This window comes from Rhipicephalus microplus, chromosome X, assembly GCF_043290135.1.
Source record: "Rhipicephalus microplus isolate Deutch F79 chromosome X, USDA_Rmic, whole genome shotgun sequence".
Classification (NCBI taxonomy): domain Eukaryota; kingdom Metazoa; phylum Arthropoda; class Arachnida; order Ixodida; family Ixodidae; genus Rhipicephalus; species Rhipicephalus microplus.
The window spans coordinates 196,937,778-196,958,417 of NC_134710.1; the positions used below are offsets into that span (position 1 = coordinate 196,937,778).

Consider the following 20,640-nt stretch of genomic DNA (forward strand, 5'->3'; position numbering starts at 1 on the left):
AAATCACTTGATCACTTAAATTCGTTGATCAATTTGTGCATGCAAATTTCTCTTGAAGTTGCTTGGCCTAATTGAAAATGAGTGTTTCCATTTGAATGTTCCAATTGAACCAAATGGTTCAATTGGGTACTTGATTTTCCAATTGGAAGTGAGCTTCCAATTGGTTCAAGTGATACCATTTGGCAACTTCAGTTGGTACAAATGGTCTAGTTAGTGTACCCATTTGGTCCAGTTGGAATTGAGCACATCATCTTAAACCATCTGGAAATTTCAAATGGTCCTGTTGGGAATACCATTGGCCCAATCGGAAATAACTATTATCATTTGGACCCCTTGATATTTTCAAATGGTTCCAATTGTTTCTTTAACTGGGCGATGCCCATGGTGTGCAGCATGCACTTCGGTAAGACAGTTGTACAAGCTGCTTTTTGTTCAAATTCAAGTACTTTCTCTCTTAAAGTAAGCTCTATACATATTAAGGTTTAAAATTTGTTCTCTAACATTTTTCTGTTTGGGTTTGTTACTGATGTCAAAATGTCTAATACAGTTTTCCAGGATGTTCAAGTCTTTTGCTTAAGGCAGTAGCAGAAACTTGTATTTGTATGGCAGTCTTGAAGACGTAGAAGTGCCTAATGCCACAAGAATTGGTGAATTTAACTGAGTAAAGCATCTTTGCAAGCCCCCCTCCCCTTTTTTTTTCGAGTAATGACAATGGGAGTAGACGAATCTGCCTCAGTGGACTGTGTTTACAATGCTTAGCTGCTGACCCGAGGTCCTGGCCTCTACCTCCGTCGCATCATTTGCATTTTGGTAGAGGTAAAATGCTAGAGGCCTGTGTATTGTGAGATGCATGTTAAGAACACCAGATGATAGAAATTTCGGGAGCCCTCCACTATGGCATCTCTCATAATTATATGATGCTTCTCAAATGTAAAACCCAAGATAATAATTTTGTTCTTAGTTTGAAACCAGTGGCCTAGCCAGGGGGGGTTGGGGGTTTAAACCCCCGAAATGTTTCGTGCAACCCCCAACCTCCCCCCCCCCACTTACTCACCCTTTTTCTTCATCACTTTGCGCTGACACGATTTAGAAACTAAGCGGTACTACTATCACAATATCATTACTGGGCGCTTTTACAGTAGATAATGTCTGCTTACGAAAAAACGTACGTGTCGTGGTGTTTGTCAAGGCTTTGGCACCGTAAGAGTTTGGGCAGGAATCTGCCGTGAGCGTTTTAAGCTGGCTCGGCGACGGAATTAATGGTGCAGCAGTGGTCATACTTGTATCCACCGAAACAGGTCTGGTCGGAGTCAATCGCTAAGATAATTTTCACTTGGCAGAGGTTCCCTTTAATAGTAAAAGCCAGGCACAGTTTCAAGGTCTTATAGGCCACGTTTAAGCATATTAGTATAACTCTTCGTGTATCTGCTAAGATGTTGCCACGCTCCTTTCCTCAAGTTTTGTTATCACCCTGTTACACTACGTTCAGCACAAACCGCGCCTACGATGTTCAAAAAGGTTCAAGGCTCTAGTAGATCGTTTTGTTAAGATTATGTCCACCTTGTGAACATTTCAGATTATTCTGGAATCTATGTTGCTGCTAGCGATAACGCTAGGACGTTCGATGGCAAGTGTATAAAAGCCGACGCGCTTCGCCTAGTCAGTTTAATGACGGCCGACGCTGCATTCGTCGCTATCAGTGCAAGTTTGCTACTGTGATCCAACTTTCCGTTTACTGTACACAGATTAGCCCAAATAAACAGTTTAATCAACGTACTGTCTGCTTTTTGTCGACGTCACGACCCCGTGACATCTGGTGGAGGGGCTGTTTCTTTGATGTTCCGGACGCCCCCTTCAAGCTGCGAACCCAGCCCAAGCCGCAAAGAAGACACCGAAGCCAACCCTGAGCAGCGAACAAGCCGCAGGCAGAGGGGACTGCAACCAGAGTACAAGCCCCTTCTTGAAACAGCCAGGCAGCCCTGGATCCCACAATAAACAGCAGCAACCATCATCGCATTTGTGCAGCCTGCCGCAGTCGTTCTCTGGCAGCCCAAGGAACCTCCCACGTTCCATGGATCATCGGGTGAGGACCCGGAAAGCTGGATCAAAATATGCGACTGAGTCACCACCTTGAACAGCTGGGACCCCGAAGAAATATTACGCCGCATCTACTTCTACTTGGAAGACACCATGAAGACGTGGTTCAAAAATCACGAATCTAAGCTACGAACCTGGGAACTCTTTCGAATGGTGTTCCTGAGCACGTTCACGAGCATCGTCCACAAGGAAAGAGCCGCCACATTGCTGGAGACAAGGGTGCAACTCCCTAATGAAAGCGTAACCATCTTCGTTGAAGAGATGACCCAGCTCTTTTGACACGCCAACTCCACCATGGCTGAGGAAAAGAAGCTCCGGTTCCTCATGCAGGGGATCAAGCAAAAGCTGTTGGTGGGACTTGTCCGAAACCCGCCGAAGACTGTCAGCAAATTTATTACCGAGGCCGTGACTATAGAAAAGGCGCTTGAGATGCGCACAACTCGATACAACCGCCACGCCTCATTCAATTGTGCCGATGCCTTCAGTACTGACGACCTGCGCGAGACGATTCGAGCGATTGTGCGGGAGGAGCTGCGGAAGCTATTGCCTTCGATGCAGCCTCAAGGCAATTCCATCGCCGACCTTGTTTGAAAAGAAAATTGGTAGTTGCTTAGAATCCCAGAAACACCGCAGCCTGAACCGGAAGCAATCAGCTACATCACTGCAGTGCGCTGCAATGCTCCTCCACGCCCTCGTCAGGACACTGCCCCACCGCAGTTCTTCCCCCAGGCACCACCGTCGACGCCATACTGCCCGCCGGCAGGCCAACGCAATGCTTCAAGGAAGACTGACGTCTGGCGCTCTCCTGACCACCACCCACTGTGCTACCACTGTGGTGAACACGGTCACACTGATGAACCTGGTCACCCCTTTATAAGAAAAACTGATGTAAGAGACAAGTGGGTATAAGAGAGACCTGCGTTCCTAATCAAAATAGGGGTGATAAAAAAAATGCATACATAGTACTCCGCTTATAAGACACACCTCATATAAAAGACAAGATATGCTTCCCAGTGTGTGCCTCTTATAAAAGGGTTCAACTGCTCAAGAAAGGCGATAAAGGGGACAGAATGATGTGTTGTACTTCGAGTTTGTTGTCATTCCACTTTCCTAGCTGTTTTTATTGACATAAAAACTTGCCAGTGATATGGAATTCTGAAGTTTTTCAATGTAGGATGTGTTATGTATTTCTAAACACAGACTTTATGAACAAAGATGCCCAATAGACACCTGAGACAGGGTATGACTTATGAATCTTCTGTTTGTGCATTTCTTTCATTCAAATTTGTGCTGACGTTTGCAGAGATAACCCAGGGTGTGAATGGACGCACCACCAATGGCCACATGGCAAAGTTTGTCATCTACCCCGATAATTTGAACCTCTACGGTAAGATTTATTTTATGCACAAAATTTTCTCATTTAAAGATTTTTAGAGTGAAATAGTGTAGAACAATCATATACTTCGCCGCATAACTACATAGACAATTTGCTGAAAGTACTATACTTTTCAGGCTATAGACCTTTTTAACGTGTGCACTGTCATATTGTCTAGCAAGTGGCGCCATTCATAGTCTGGCAACCCATTGTCATGTGCCAAGCTCCGCATTTGTGTGGAAGGTATCAATGCAGTAGCAGATGGAGTCTTTTTTTTTTTTCATTCTGGTGCACTGAAATTCATATCAAGTGATGCAATCTAGGTAGAAAAATGAGTCTTTGAGTCGCTCTGAAAGGTTTGGTATGTTTGAGGTCAAGTATGTTGTATGTTGTCGGCACTCTATCTACCCTGTTTGAAAAATGCGAAAACAATTCGACTCATAGCAGGGCAAGCAAAGGGCATTGTATTGCTCTTTGGCAATACAATAACTTTTTCCTGCTCTCTAATATTTAAGTTTGTTTTTTTTACTTGCGGTTTGTTTATGCTCTCGTAGCAACTATACCGCTCGTACATGTGGTCGTGCATGAGCGCACACTCAATTTCGTGGTGATGATGGCATCTGTTTCTTGCTCACAAACTGTTGCCTATCTTGTTGTTCGACTTTTAGGTGAACAATTATTACTCACTTGTTTATTTCTCACAGGTGTGGACAAAATAAGAGCTGTTTACAAGGGTGGGCTGGTAATTGCAATGCTGATGTGTACATTCCAGTACAATTATTTCTTTACGTACTGCAGGCACTTTGAGCATCCATCTACAAATCTATCGATCTATCTATCTATGTACCAGCCTACGCCTGGATACTCTCGGGATCACCCCTTTAACTTGGGGTAAACAAAAACAAAAATTAGTATGGGAGGGTAGGTCGCGTACGCCATCTGATTTTTTTTGCCAAACATGTGGTACATACATACCTGCGGGTGGATATGTGCACAGGTATGTGTTACAGGTGTTTGACAGTTTATATCTACCCAAGAATGGTGAGAACATACTTGGGTAATTTTAATGCGTGATTGTTCAGAAAAACCTGACATTGACACTGTTGACCTGACAAATGCAGAGATTAAGTATTAGGGTCTCTACAGATATCAAACCTCAGCTATGAGCATGGCAATGAAGTATTCTATCACAGAGCCATGCCAGGTCTTGGAATTACTTTTCAAATAGACCCTAATGTTCGTGAAACGTGAATTGCATTTGCAGTGCTGGCTATCCAATTTTATTAACATATGTACTCCAACGATACAACCGTCACATCAAGTTAATGTCAAATAGAGTTAGGCACCATTCACTGAAGATGTAGCAGTATCCAGGGCTACCATTCTCACAAGTAGCAGGGCTTCATATCAGCTTACCGCTTCTGGTGTTGCTAATATATTCATATTGCTGTTGGCATTATTATGTAACTCTTAACAACTGGTTATATAAAACATATGTGGCTGTTTAACGTATGTTTGTGTGTGCATTTGAACATATCTTTAGCTCCACTTCATAATGTATTGCCCACTAAAAAAATTACAACACGGGCACCTTCCATCCACATACTTTATATAACATCAATTCTATAGGTACATGGGATCTTTAGATTTTTTCTTTAGTTTTGAAAAAGGGCGTTTGATTGGATTTTTGCACTGATAAAGCGAAGATGGTTAGAGAGTATCTTCTTCCATTTAGGCACGAAGTGTGCCCGAGTTCAGGCCTATGATCAGCATAAGAGGTATTTTGAGTTTATTTCTTTAATAACTTTGTCTATTAGTTGTGCTGTTTATGCAAAATTCTGGCAGCCGTTTATAAAGCTAAGCAATGAAATTAACAGTAATAAAAATGCTAGACAACCTATATGACGTGCTTTTTTGTTTTGCTCTTAGAAGAAAAATAACTGTTTTATATCATGGCGTGACTTTTCAGACTCGGTTGTTAACCACGCAGGAAGTTGTCTTTTTAGTTATTTTACACATGAAGTGTGAGAACTTTTTTTCTTTAGTTGACTTTCAAATTTCACATCGTACACAATGCATTCCACCATCTTTAGGAAAGTTGTACACTCGGGACAAGAATCTTGCCATGTCCTTAACATGTAGAGTTCAGTGAATGTTTGGGTTTCATAAGGCCATTTTGCAGCACAAGTTAAATGCATAGTGCCAGAACCCCTCTGCAAAGTGAGGGTTTTCTCGTGCATGTTAATACAGCTACATCAACTGCAGTGATCACTGTATTAAGCCAAGCCAGCGCCTCCTCTATTTTTTTTCAGTGCCCGAGCGAACGCTCTCTTCAGGCCTTCGAGCACGCGCCCCACCTCCACTAGCTGCTGCCGCACGATGGCGCTGCGCGAATAGACTACGAGATGCTGGCGCTGAACGGCCACGCGTATTAGGAAGCTCACGAATTCGTGTTTTCATGCGAGTTAATTTTCAGTCATGCTTCTTGACGGCTTCCACGGATGCAGGGAGAATGAAAAGTAACGCCAACGTAGTGGTGCACTGCTTTCACCGGGCTCTGTCGGGTCATGCTACCGGTTCGATATATCTGTCCGAGTTCTATTGCATTCGTGTTTTATTTTCTCTTTCAAGCTAATACAACCTCATTATTTGCATGCCTCAGTATATAATACTGCTGTGTACCACTCGGCATATCCGACGAAAACAAAAATCAGATTGTCTTTTTGCATTTTTTATTAGTTACAAAAAAAAAAACTCGTCGGTCTTCTTATGAATTCACCTGAGATGACTGAAAGGCAGAAACTATCCTCGTTTTCTTCTTATTCAATCCAATGAATGTTTTCTACTTTGGTATGGGATATTTCTGCCCCTAACATGGTTTTCTTACCGCATCAAGAGTTGGAGAAAAAGCTAGTTTTCTGCCCCTCAGCTGGTAATGCACTGGCCCTCATGATCGGCCCATTTCAATAAAGAAACGTCACAAACATCTTGATATGTGACGTCATGTGATGACGTTTTTACGTAATGATTTCTTGCCTCACTAGTGTTTGCGCCGCTGACGCGAGAGGATGCCTAACGCCACAGGTGATCAATTTTCCCTTTTGATGGGGCATTTAAAGCTACCGCCTTAATGCACTGTACGGCTGTAGTTCCATGAAATTGCAGCTTCCGCTGGTTTTTGGGGGGAGCGTGCTTGCAGTAATCAGGCAGAACAGTTGGTCTCCTAATAAATTTTTGTACTACACTCTAATATGTAGCAGTCATTTACAGCCTGAGTATTTTATAGATTATAAATAGTGGTGGCTGAAGACTACCGCTGAATGGGAGCCCATGGGTGCCACACAGCCATTCGGCCTCTGCTCGCTACCGAATTAACAGACCATAGGGTAGACTAAAGAAACAGAGCTGAGCAGTCAGATGTTAAGGCTACAACAATCCGTCCACGAATACACAGACAAGCTTGAGCGACTGACCACAGGCTGCATTTTTCGTGCCTGTCATCTTGGCTCAAGTTGAGAGACAGCATTAGACTTCAGACTTAACAGTGCCTGTTCAAAACATAGGCAATGATCGTAGAAATGGTGCTGCATATGGAGCTGTTCTTGTTTATTTCACGATGATTTCATTGTTTAAGCTCTCAAATGGTGAAATCACCTGCCATATTTCCTCATTTTCTGGCACATGCTTTTTCTCGGTGGCAACACATGTAATGTTTTGCAAACGGAACGGATGATGACCAATATCCCTGGAAGCAGTCTAGTCGCATTTTGTGCTTTTTTTTTCTCTAGTTCCTTTTTTTTCTCTAGTTGTTAGAACAACCAAAAAAGGCACAGTGGTTTCCTGTTGACCTTTCGCTGGCTAACATCACAGTGAAGGCGAAGAAAATATGCAGTTCGACTTAAAACATGCTTAAATTCTTTGACAATGCCACTCTTCCAAGCCCAAGCCTCTACACTCACTCGGCGCTATTGGCATGAGCCAGAAAGAAGGAAGGCGCCGGTTGCCAATCCGGTCCTCTTTGCTCGATAGAACGGTCTATGGTCCACACTTGATATATTGTTCACTAGAGACCAATTCAGGCTTAACATAAGTTTTTTATTTAGTCCACGCCCAATGCATAATTTACAGGAACAAACTAGGACAGAAAATTGGCATTCTTAGCTTGTCTTAAACCAGTAGACAGTAATAAGCCAAAATTTTTTCAGTCTTTTAAATTCTGGTGTTGTTGTTAGACTGCATATAGAGAAGTCAATCATAAAGTCATCATCAAAATCATTTTCATTAGGGTGGTCAAAACTAAAAAGTTAAGCCCATTAGAATGAAGGCATTTAGATCTCAATGTCTTCATTCCAGTTTCTTTGTTTGCTTATTAAAAAAACCAGTTATTTGATGCTAAATTAGTTTATTATTTGATGCAAAACTAGTTTTAGGCTTTATTTATTTATTTATTCATTTATTTTTAAGTGCTGCTACCTTTGCTGAGGGTTTTAGTTTAATGAATTTACATTCCTTGGGTTTTAATAACTGGTAAATACTTAAAAGATACTGAAGGGAAGAGAAGTAGTATACAATTTTGCAATGCAGCCGAGTGATTCAGACAAATAAAGCACGAAAGAGCATAAAATAAAACTTGACACTACAGGAATCAACACAGGAGTATATAATAAATTTAGCACTTCATTCAAGATATACAAGAGTATATAATAAATTTAGCACCTCATTCAAGATAAAAAACTACTGTTAAAAGAAGTGTCTCTTGACGGGAAGGGTACCGAAATCATGGAAGAATGCCAACACACCTTGATCTATAAGAAAGGAGATGTCAAAGACTTAAAAAATTACAGGCCTATCAGCTTACTATTCGTTCTCTACAAACTATTTACAAAAATAATAGCTAATAGAATTAGGGCAATATTAGAGTTGAATCAACCAAAGGACCAAGCAGAATTTTGTACAGGTTACTCCACAATAGACCATATTCACGCTATCAATCAGGTTTTATAAAAATGTTAAGAATACACCCAACCAGTATACATAGCCTTCATAGATTATGAGAAGGCGTTTGACCCAGTAGAGACATCAGAAGTGATGACTATGGAATCAGGGCACTGATGAACCCCGCATAAACATACCGGAAGAAGTCTACAGCGGGTCTGTCCACAGCCACCATAGTTCTCCATAAAGAAAGTGAGGGAATTCCATTATAGAAGGGAGTCAGGCAGGGAGACACACTCTCTTCAATGCTATTCACTGCATGTTTACAGGAGGATTTCGGGGCTCTGAATTGGGGAGAATGAGGAGTAAGAGTTAATGAAGAGTATCTTAGTAACCTGTGATTCGCTGATGACATTGACTTGGTGACTAACTCAGGAGATGAAAACAGCTAATCATTACTGAAATAGACATGGAAAGTAGAAGAGTAGGTCTGAAAATTAATATGCATAAAACAAAAGCTAATCATTACTGAAATGGACATGGAAAGTAGAAGAGTAGGTCTGAAAATTAATATGCATAAAACTAAAGCAATGTGCAACAGTCTCGGCAGAAAACAGCGCTTTGCGATAGGTGGAGAGACTGAAACTTGTAAAGAAATGTGTCTACTTAGTACAGGTAGCACCCACGAGGCCGAATCATGAGGGAGAAATAACTAAAAAAATAAGGACAGGGTGGATCACATTCGGCAAGCATTCTCAAATTACGAACAGCAATCTACCACTAACCCAAAAAAGGAAGGTATATCACAGATGCATCTTGCTGGTACTTACCTACGGAGCAGAAACCTGGAGGCTTACAAAGAGAATTCAGAATAAATTGAGGGCAGTGCAGCGAGCAATGGAAAGAAAAATAAGTGTAACCTTAAGAGACAAGACAAGAGTAGAGTGGTTCAGGGAACAAAGCGCGGTTAAGGATATCGTACCGTAAAAACTGGAATATAGGTAAAATTTTTTTTTTCAAAAAACGCAATGCAAAGTCGATTCGTGTCTTATATACCGGACAGTGGCAGAAAAAATGTGAGTCTCGCTACATTGGGCAGCTGAAGTTGAAAGCCTCCATTGCCATTCTCTAACTGCCATCGTGAGCATCCGCAGCAGTGCCATTGGGCAAGGCTAGGCATAGAGTTTTTTATATATCCACTAGAGGGAACTCTGGCGCTAGTGTCTACGAGAGCTGCAACGCATGGCGCTTCAGCGTGCATGGGAATGATGGGTAGTACATGGATTTGTCTAATCTTCATACTTCTGACTCCAAGTGTGTTCGTGTGGCTTGGAGCAGTTCTGTCACGAACAAAATCAGCGAATGTTCAGTGGTTGCGCTTTGCTATCTTAATCTTTTGGACTTATAATTTCAAATCGTGTCATACAGTTCAAAAGGGTTCAATCTTTTCTTCGAAACAAAACTGAAACACAGCAATAAACAAAGCCACAGGTGCTACTGGCAGCCCACAAGTACAAAGACTAGGAAAATCCATGTACTACCTATTCCCATGGTCGCTGAACCATTGCCGCACTAGAGTTCTAAAATTAACTAGAGCCCTAAATTAACACTAGAATTAACTAGAGTCCCCTCTAGTTAATTTTAGGAAATGCTATGAGGCTAGGCAAGGCCTCAACCATGGAGGAAGGAAACAACTGTTTGCTCTGCGCAAGGCCTATAGTGTTCTAGCATTGCCATTTTGCCACGGTGCTCTGCTGTCAGTCTGCTGTTTTCTTTTTTTTTTTTATTCTCTTCAGAAATGAGTTGTAGTTGGCAGCAGTTTATGATAGGCTTTAAGAAAAAAAGTTATCGGACATGTCGAATAGCACGGCAACCTGACGGCACAACAAGAATTTGGTGCATCGAAGAAAAGCATCTGATACTGAAGGAGTCAAAAGCAATGCATCACGTCCTGAAGCAACTACAACAACAAAAAAGAAACATCAACATCGTTTCGTGGACGGACTGCAGTGCACATCCAACTGAAAATGCTACTCGCCGAATTCATCCGGGAGCTGCGTGCAAGGTCACTACTTGTAAAAGTGAAGTGCATTCACATGAAAGCTCTCGAGATAGCGCGAGACTCTGGGCTCTCGATTGAGGGTGCAATTCAAGGAATTGCTATCAAGGGTGTGCCGATTTATGAAGCGGAAGGGCTTTGCGCTGAGGCGGCATACTTCTGTCTTTCTGCAAATGCTGCACCAGTAACGCATTGGATCGAATAAAAGACGATGCACTCTGGGACGTTACTAGTGAAAAAAAAATTTGAGATCTTGAAGCGTCGCCTTTAGGAGTTGAGCGCGATAGCGACATCCTGTTCCTAGTGCTTGCTTTACTTAGTGCATAAGAAATCTTTTTGAATTTGCTATGCACCCACTACGTGGCCTCAAAGGGGCAGAAACTGTTTTTCAAGTAACCATGGAATGAATTCAGTAGAAAAGCTTATTGCCGCACGAATTCAACGCCGCAAAGATTTTAAAAATCCGTCCAGTGCGAGTGGAGTTGCAAAGATTTGTTGCATGCTGCAATTGCATTCTCTCTTTTCTCATCCCGGCGAATTCGCTGAAAGCTAAGCAGGGAGAGATGGCAGGGGCAAAGACGATTCGTCACGCATGCCCCATGACCTTGAGCACTTTTTTCTTCTTTTTTTTTCTTATGTATGCACGGCTTTTTCAGTGTGATCACGCGCGCACATGTAGACAAGTCACGGCCTCCCGCGGGGATCTTTGTAACGACCAAGCGCGCCATGTTATTCAGCCAATGGCTGTTAGATGAGCTTTTTACAAGTGATTTTTAAGCGTCTTCCATCCTTTGTCGAGAGAATAGAAAGCAATTTTTAGCTGACCTTGATAATTTATTTTGAATTCCAGGCTGCATGCTGCGCTATAATATTTGGCTTGCATGTTGTCGGGAGCCTCTGCTACCGATCGTCAGCGTTTTCTGACCATGCTCAAAAAGGGTTGCAGGGCCCCTTTAAGGGAATATACGTAGTAGCATGTGTGCCTTTTGTTGTGCAGTACCGGCTTTCAAGCACGGAGCCATTATGATAATCACATATTCTGATGTCCACTGGCAATGGACGCTTATACCACAAAAATATTACTGCCATAATAATGTGATAGCATTAAAGAGCTTGTTTTGCGGAAATTCCGGCGTCTGCGTCAGTGTCGGCGTCGGTGTCGACATGGTTGGTTGTGAGCGGAAAATCATCCTCCTATGCATGACTGAAAAATTAAGAACGATGCAAATAAAATTAATAAATGATGAAGAAACCCTGTAGAAGAGTTCTAAATTTTTAGTCGCACATTAGATGATGATTTTTCACTCACAACCAACGACGTCGATGCTAGAATTTTTGCAAAACGAGCTCTTTAACGCTATTGCATTAACAGACATCGTCGAACTGAAGTTAGGACAAGTCTGAGTGACGGCACTTTGTGGTGTTCTGGTGTTTAACTACATAAAGTAAATGTCCGAACAAAAACTGTCATGTGTATTTACCAAGGTAAGTGGTGCGATACTTTACGATTTTTAAAAGTTTTTTTTTTTTCGGGGAGTCAAAGTTTAGAGTGTCGATTTATATTCCGGTGTTTTACGATAGTTGAAATCAAGAAGCAGAAATAGACATATGCTGGGCATGGAGTGGGAAGACAGGATATCCGTTGGCCATCAAAAGTAACTGACTGAACTCCCAGAGAAGGCAAACGCACGAGACAGAAAGTTAGGTGAGCCGATGACATTAAAAAGTTTGCTGGTATAATAAACGTGGCAGCAGAAGGCACAAGACCAGTTTATTTGGGGGATTATGAGAGAGTCCTTTGCTTTGCAGAGGGGGTAGTCAGGCTGATGATAATGGAAATGGTGGGAAAAGAGCTTTAGGGATAATAGCGAAATAACTATATTGGTAAGCTAGTTTCATTCAGTAGTTGTCCTAGAAAAAAGAATACTCAAATTTGTTATGAATGGCGAAGGGGCTTGTTGTCAAGTTGTCTCTGCTTTGTGGCATATTAAGAATGTGCAAAATGCCTAACTGATAGACTTTTATCAGCTATAAAACAAAAGTTTCAGTATCTGACCTTGATTTCTTTGTGTTATAGTGTTCAAACCACGCTCATGGTCCACCTTAGGTAATGATAGTGAAACAGGGCGTAAGGAAGGCGCATTATCTATGTGTGCCTTCCGAGAGTCCTTCTGCACTGGTATATTAATTGAGATTACAGTTAGGTTATCTGTGTAGAAGTGGTAGATCTGCTATTAATTGTCAAACTACAATGCACTGTATTAAACATGAAGAGTTCATTATTGGCAAGTGTCACAAGAGACGCTTTATCCTATTTTTACAGATATTTATTATTTCATCTTTGTGCCAACCCTTTGCTATGAGCTCAACTTTCCAAGGTCATCAAGAATAAGAAAGCGCTTCCTGTTTCGCCGGTTTCTGGAATCTGTGAGTTCATTTTCTTAACTTTCTTTCAACTATTTCGAATAAAAAAAATGTGACATCTTAAATGTTCGCAAGATGGGCAGAAAGGACCATGTAAATAAATATCTGCATAAAGCCTGCTCTGTAGCTTTCTTTGTATAGTATTGTATTACACTAATTGCTGATGTGAAGTGCATTTTCGAGTCATTAATGACTTCAGTTAACATCATGAGTATGCGGAAAGCATTGAACTCACCTTAAGATGTTCTTTGAGCATGCTGAAACATTTTTTAATGGCCTGAAAATTGCTGTATAACCATCTCGCGCATCGGCAACCCTGTTTTTTTTTACATTCTACTTTGGTTAACATTATTGTTGTGTTGTGTCTTGGTGGCCTCGACACCAGTGAAAAGTGTAATAACCAGGTAGTCCAGGGCCATGCCGCTCGCCGGACCGAATCACACTTCACACTGACTGACTCATCAAATGCACCGTATTTATTTCATTGCAACATCGACGCCCCCGGGCGCTAATCTAATCTTATCACAGAGGAAATTGTAGAAAGCCACAATTATCGCAGGAAATTGTGGAAAGCCCCCACACGACGGGGTGCAGAGCTCCAAAGGGAACGTCTGCCTTGCCCAAGTGCTCATCACCAACTCTTTATTTACACATGTATACACATCATGATACACATGGCTGTCGTGCGAGGCACCTCATGACAACACAAACCGAAACTAACAGAACACGAACACCACTACATCCCCCCCCCCCCCCCCCCCAGAAAGGAAAAAAAAAAGAGCTCTAACATCCTTACACATTTGTTAAAGCAGAACGCCAATTGGTACTTAGTAACTTGTGCAACCTTATACAAACTAAAGACAATATGAAAAGTCATAGCATATCAGTGTACCAAGCTATAGAATTTGAACGTTGTACAATAGATAAGTACAGAGCATACACAGAACAAGGCACAAGTAGTACACTGAGTTCAACATGCGAGTAAAGAAAAAAAGAATTTAAGACAGAAAGTCCTTAGACTGGACGGCTTTTTTACGCGACCGTTTATAGCGCCGAAGCACACTGCACTCTGAAATGCTCTGTAAGTTCTGTTTGCGAAGTTCTATGCTCTCAGCTGTGCCTGAAAGGCACCTAAGCGAGCCGGTAGGCTCGCTTAGGTGCCTTTCAGGCACAGCTGAGAGCATAGAGGAATAACTTGAGTCTGACAACTCACTTGCAATAGCTGTGTTAGTTGCAGCTTGGATTTCCGGAGCCTAATTTTGTTTGACGGACTGAACCTCTGATGAAGACTCAATGTGCACTGTTTCACTTGGAGCTACACCTACTGAAAGGTCCTCCTCCCTTGAGAAAGAAGTATCTGAGTAGGGAGGCCACATACAATGATATTCTTGTGAGTAATTCGAAAAAGTGGGAGAGTGATAGGCAGAAGTTTGAGGCATTGAAGCCGAATCCGTGTGATAAATAACTTTCTGCGAGGTGTTCCAAATGTTGCCATCACTTAGGCAAAAAAAAGTGGGACTAACTTGTTCTAAGACTTTGTACTGATTCCGATACTTGGGATGTTTTTCTGGGACACGAATCTTAACTGTCTTGTCGACTCGAACTTTGGAAGGTTTAGCTTCTCGACGATAGCCCACATACTGCTTCATTGCTTGTTGACGGGAAAAGACTTTGGTACGAAGTTGCTGACTCAGAGGAACTGAGGTGTTATGATGTTTGGAAACTTGAGGGCAACTTGAGGTTGCCTGCCATGAAGAAGTTGCACAGGCGACACTCCTGTGGTGCCCTGTACTGAAAACCTGTATAAAGCCAAGTACTCAGTCAGGACTTGCTTGAGGAGGTGCTGTTTTTATTGTGTAATCTGAATGTGTTCCTTCAGAAAGTAATTGAATCGCTCAATTTGTTTATATGATCACGGGTAGAAGACAGATGAATTGAAAGGCTGAATGCGACTTTGCGAAACAAAAGTCTCGAACTAGAGAGACTGAAACGGTGGACCATTGTTCGTGGCTATTGCATCAGGAAAACCTTCTCAGCTGAAAATGAAAGACAAAAACTCGACGGTAATTCAGAAGTTATTCATATAACATACTTCAGACTACTTGGAGTGATAGTCAGTGAGAAAAATAATGTACCGAGCATTTTGTGGAACATTGTGCAAAGGACCAAAGATGTTCATACTGAGCTTTTGCCAAGGCCGATCAGGCCAGGGAACAGGCTGCAATGGAGTGAATGGAGCCTCGGCAGGCTTATCTGCCGCCCGACTATGTGGTAGTTGTACACAGCATGTTTAACCTGTTTGTCTAAGGCGGGTCACCAGTACCTGTCACGAAGGTTCTGTTTAGTGTGAACATGCCAGGATGCGACTTGTGGGCAAGCTGAATAAGCTTGTGCTGGAAAGAAGTTGGGGAATCGCCCGTTCATCACCGAAAAGCAAGTTCTCGACACAAGACAGCCTGAAGCTAAGCTTTGGTAATACAAGAAGTAACCAAGAAAATAATTTCATCACGCTCTTCAGTAACTGGTAACTGCAGAAGGAGACGTGACAAAGCATCTGCAGGACGCGGTGCATTCACAATATCCTGAACTTTTGTCTCAACAGGAGTTAAGCCGCGGGAACTGATCTTGTGGCCTAAAAATTGCAATTCACTGACAGCAAAAATACACTTGTTCGTAGTTTCATACCGCATTCGCTGATGCGAGAAAGAACAAAATGTAAATTTGCATCGTGTCCTTCTGAACTTTGGCCCCATACCAATATACCGCCTAAGTAGCACAGTGCACCTTGGCAACCTTTAAGTATTATAGACATGATTTTCTTAAACACAGCAGGGGCAGACGCGAGCCCCAATTACGCACAAGCGATGAAAACGAAACAGCTAATCGTGCAAAACAAGTGTGGTGAAGTCTCTACTGCATTCAAAAAGTTCAACTTGATGATAAGCGGACGCAAGGTCTAACTTAGAAAAGCATACTGCCTTGTACAGCTCTTGAAGAAGCTCTTCGATGTGTGGGAGCGGGAACCCGTCGATGATGATTGCATTGTTTGGTTAATGTAAGTCCACGCACAGGCAGAGGGAACCATCCTTTTTTTTTACAATGACACCCAGTCGGAAGCGGAGACAGGCTCGATGATTCCGCTGGCTTAAAGACAGGACAGTTCTTTAGAAACTTGATGCACAAAGCCGCGCACACAACTCAGTTCATGGATGAACAGTTGACGGAATTCAACGGTCACATTGGCAGGAAGATCAAATTGCACGCCGACTAGGGTACAAGTCATGGATTCACCAAAATGTTTATGGATAATGCACATACAGTACTACGACCCAGGAGAGAGTCGCCATTTGCAATGACATAGAAAGTGACAGACGCAGTACGACTCCAATACCTGACTGGTGCTGGGAATGATCCGAAAATGTCAATTGTTTCTTTAGAATAAGGCTGCAGAACAATGTGCAAAGGAGAAAGTCTAATGCCTCGAAAATGTCTATAAAAGCCAGCGGTGCCAATTAACGAGACGGTTGCATTAGTGTCCACCGGAAAGTCGGGGTAACATTGCCTACTGTTGCTAAAATGGAAGGCGCAGACGTTCTTTGGCAACTGGCCACATTTAAAACAGCGACTGTACTTCCTTGGCCGCTACTCGAAGTAGGCAAAGAGAATGCATCTTAAAGGGGAGCAGAATTTAATATGGCCTGATAATGGTCGTGTTTACCACACGCAAGACAAGTGCAGTTCTGTGCAGGACATTATGCAAAATTTGCTGAGTGGGAACTGTCCAGAAACTCGTTCGAAAAAGCTCAGAGCTCACCGCTGGCCTTGGAAAGGCGACTTTGAACACGTCGACGCACCATTTTGGCGGTTTCCTCACCTCTGTGAAGCGGAAGGGTGACCATGTTGCGGGCCGCTGAAGGACTGTGAAGACAGACGGCCATGTTAGCGGCTGCATTCATTAAAGCTGGAATGAAGGAGAGCCATCTTGGCCTTCCCGCCAAGATGAAGAAGAAGGACCGTCATGTTAGTGTGACCCCCCGTGAAACGAATGTGCACCATGACGCCCTGCAATGGAAAGTTGCTGCGCCGAACGTGGAGTGAAGTGCTCTAACTGCACGCATGCAAGTTTATTATCTTGTGCAATCGAGAGAGCTTCTGAGAGGGTAACGGGAGAGCCTTTTTAAAGAAGTCAACAATGAACATTTTTCGATCAGAACAAAAATGGACACCTAGATACTTGTAACCAAATATAAGTATCTGTCAAACTACTCGCTTATTAGACACTTATCAGACCAGAACTTGAGTACGCATGCGCTGTTTGGACCCTCATCAGAGTAACAATACTAAAACACTTGAAACAGTGCAAAGCCGGGCGGCAAGATTCATCTTTTCAGATTATTCATATCAGTCAAGCGTAACTGAACTTAAATCTCGTGCTAATATCGCCACCCTTTCATCACGTTGCTGTGTTGCTCGTCTGTGCCTGTTTTTCAAGTTCTATCATGGATCACCTCGTACTCCCATCATCAAGCCAGCCCATCGTCATTCAGACCACATAAATCACGGGAAAGTTGTTCACCCACCAAGTGCTCGCACCACTGCGCACCTTTCATTCCTTTTTTGTCAAGACCGCACAAGATTGGAATGGCCTTCCTCCTCACGTTGTGCACCACTCCAGTATCATCAACTTCAAAGCAGCGATTGAACTTTTACCCCTTTAATCCATTGTAATAGTCCACCCCCTCATGTAAAACCCCATCATTGGGGCCTTTGAGGTATTGTAAAATAATAAATAAATAAATATAAATAAATAAACAGTTAATGTCTGATCATGTCATTTTCAAGGGCGCCGAAACCGCAAGGCATGGCTAGTGACCAAAGACTAGTGATGAAGTTTTCAGAAAGCTCGCCGGGGAGCTGATGGCACTCTTGAAAGCGGAGACGCGCGACCCAATCACAGGTCACGTCTTTGAAATGTTCGGCGAATAAGGTGATGGCAGCTTTAAAAACGTTAGACGGCACTGGCGTCTCCAACGCGTTGGCGGAGCTAAGCGTCTGCTAGAGTTTCAGCTTGGCGTCACCCGATTCGTTAAGGAAGAGGGCTTTACACCGCTCTGGCTTGCTGATATCCTCCCAGACAACATCCACATAAGCTTCAAAAATTAACTTCCAGTCAGCCCAAGGAATCGGCGTATCCCCGGGCATGGAGAGAAAAACAAGGGGAGGAATGGGAGATGCCATCGACGCAGAAAACTGGACACAACTAATAAATATAAGAACAAAGAGAAACACAAAACGCCAACGCACAAGAATGTCTGCAGAGTCGAAGGCAGGAATGATGCGACGCGGCCTCTAGGGAGAACAAAGACCAGCATAGGCGCGAAACGCCGAAGTAGCATCACAACAGAAATGCAACATTGAGGCTGACAGAAGGACGTAATACGAAGGCACAGGGTTCTTATTTAATCTCGTCCCCATTGTTGTGTTGTGTCTTGGCTGCCCCGACTCCGACAAAGGGGAGCAAAAAACGTTGAACCAAAGCTCATCAATGCTGCGGGCGGGAAACGCCAGAAAGCCACCACACAATGGGGCACAGAGCCCCGAAGGAAACGTGTGCCTCGCCCGAGTGCTTGTCACCAACACATACATACACACCATGAGACACATCACTGCCGCACGGGGTGCCACATGACAATCCAAACTAAAACTAACAGAACACAAACACTGCACTTATTTTGCATGCATTTAATTTGCAGCACACGTGACACGGGGCATAACACATACACATGGTTTGTCCATGAGATACAGCAAAAGGAGGGCTTAAACCTCCTAACTAAGCCTTATCTCACTGGGACAGCAGAAACAGCAAGTTTCAGTAAAAAATTAACAACATAATCAGTCAACAAGATCATAACCCCTAACGCTTTAGCTATAGTAATACTTCAAAACAGTAACACTTAAATATCATTAATGCAGCAATGAGACATCCTTATTGTTAAAGTTACACTTAAACTAAAATTTGTACAACACAATCAAGAAAGAAACAAGTTCATTATTGAATGTTTAAATTCAATGAGTTGTTCTGAGTTACTAAAGGTTGAATTTGCTCTTAATGTAAAATTTCTGGCCAACTTCGTGGATTTTAAAGGGGCCCTAAAACGCTTTTTCAAGTAACCATGGAATGAATTCACTGGAAAAGGTTATTGCCTCACGAATTCAACGCCTCAAAAATATTAAGAATCCCTCCAATGCGAGTGGAGTTGCAAAAATTTGTTGCATGCTGTAATTACATTCTCTCTTCTCTCGTCCTGACAAATGTGCTGGAAGCTAAGCAGAAAGGGATGGCAGGGTCGAAGAAGATACGTCACACACGTCTCATGACCTTGAGCACTTTTTTCTTTCTTTTTTTTTTTCTTCGTATGCACGGCTTTTTCAGTGTGATCGTGCTCGCACGTCTGGACAAGTCACGGCCTCCCGCGGAAATCTTTGTAACGACCGATCACGCCATGTTCAAATCAGCCGATGGCTGTTAGATGCACTGTCTATGAGTGATCTTTAAGCGTCTTTCGTCATTTGTCGAGAGAAGAGAAAGTAATTTTTAGCTGATCTTGATAATTTATTGTGAATTCCAGGCCACATGCTGTGCTATAATAATTAGCTCGTATGTTGTCGGGAGCCTCTGCTACCGTTCGTCAGTGTTTTCTGACCATGCTCAAAAAGTGTTGCAGGGCCCTTTTAATGCATTATTTGTAATACAACTAGTCATCTTATTGCTTTTTTTAACAAGGTGACAATAAATATAAACTAAATATGGTGGCTTGAGAAAGCGTTACAGAAGCCCCTTTTATCTTTCAACAGATTAGTCAGTTTCCCATGGATAGAGGAGGTTCTTGCAAGTTTTTATCTTGAGAAATGCATTCAAGATTTGATTACAAATGATAACAGATCATGGGCATTTCGTGTCACATTTTAAAACTATACCCATGCGTTTCACACATAAAATGCTTCACTGTAAAATCACTCTTCTCATCAAGAGGCTAATGAAACAAAAACTGACTGTGTCAAGCGATACCATTTTCCATATAGCTGCAGCATGGCCGTCGGCAGGGTGATGTGCAAAAAGACACTTGCCCCCCACCACCCTCTCCTTAGCCACATAAGTGCTCCTCAGATCCCTCAGCATGGTTCAACATGACTCTGTACTCCTTAAGTTCAATTCCTGCTGACATGCATGGCCTGAAAGCACTAGGTATCTCAACACATACGAGTCAGTACAGTCATCATTTTACTGAGAAGAAATATGGTTTCACGAATATAACTTGAAAACGTTGCGATAATTGAATTCTTACAACTTATGGAAGGTAGGGGACACACGTTTTTGTACATATCTTATTAAAGTGTCTCAAATCTTAGGTCAGCACATGCTGGCACTGGCTTATTCACAGATTTCTACTCAACAGATATATGGCTTTATCACTTCAAAAAAATTCGATCATTTTCATTAGAATCAGCACCATAAAATACTGTTATTTTACCTAGCAGTTTCACTGAACATGATATTGTACAAGCAAGCAGGATGTCATTGTGAATAATGCCTCAATAATCACTTATGTAATATATAGTTTGAATTCACTTTATTTCTACTATCTTCTTTTTCAAGTTATTGCTGTTGCAGCTCATCTTGGCCTTGGCCCAGCAATGGATAGTACCCATTATGGAAAACTCTCTGAAGCCTTTTCAGGTAATTAAATTG

The 20,640-nt window shown here is 42.4% G+C and overlaps 1 protein-coding gene across 6 annotated transcripts in view; it reads left to right on the forward strand.

The window, feature by feature from the left end:
• The window catches only part of mdy (diacylglycerol O-acyltransferase), a 260,993-nt gene that overhangs the window by 196,788 nt on the left and 43,565 nt on the right, over positions 1-20,640 (forward strand). For all 6 annotated transcript variants that reach the window (XM_037428844.2, XM_037428848.2, XM_037428849.2 and 3 more), the window contains 3 exons: positions 3,401-3,484; positions 12,790-12,893; positions 20,548-20,628. In XM_037428844.2, the coding sequence (XP_037284741.1) occupies positions 3,401-3,484; positions 12,790-12,893; positions 20,548-20,628 (269 nt within the window). The remainder of the gene's footprint in view (positions 1-3,400; positions 3,485-12,789; positions 12,894-20,547; positions 20,629-20,640) is intronic.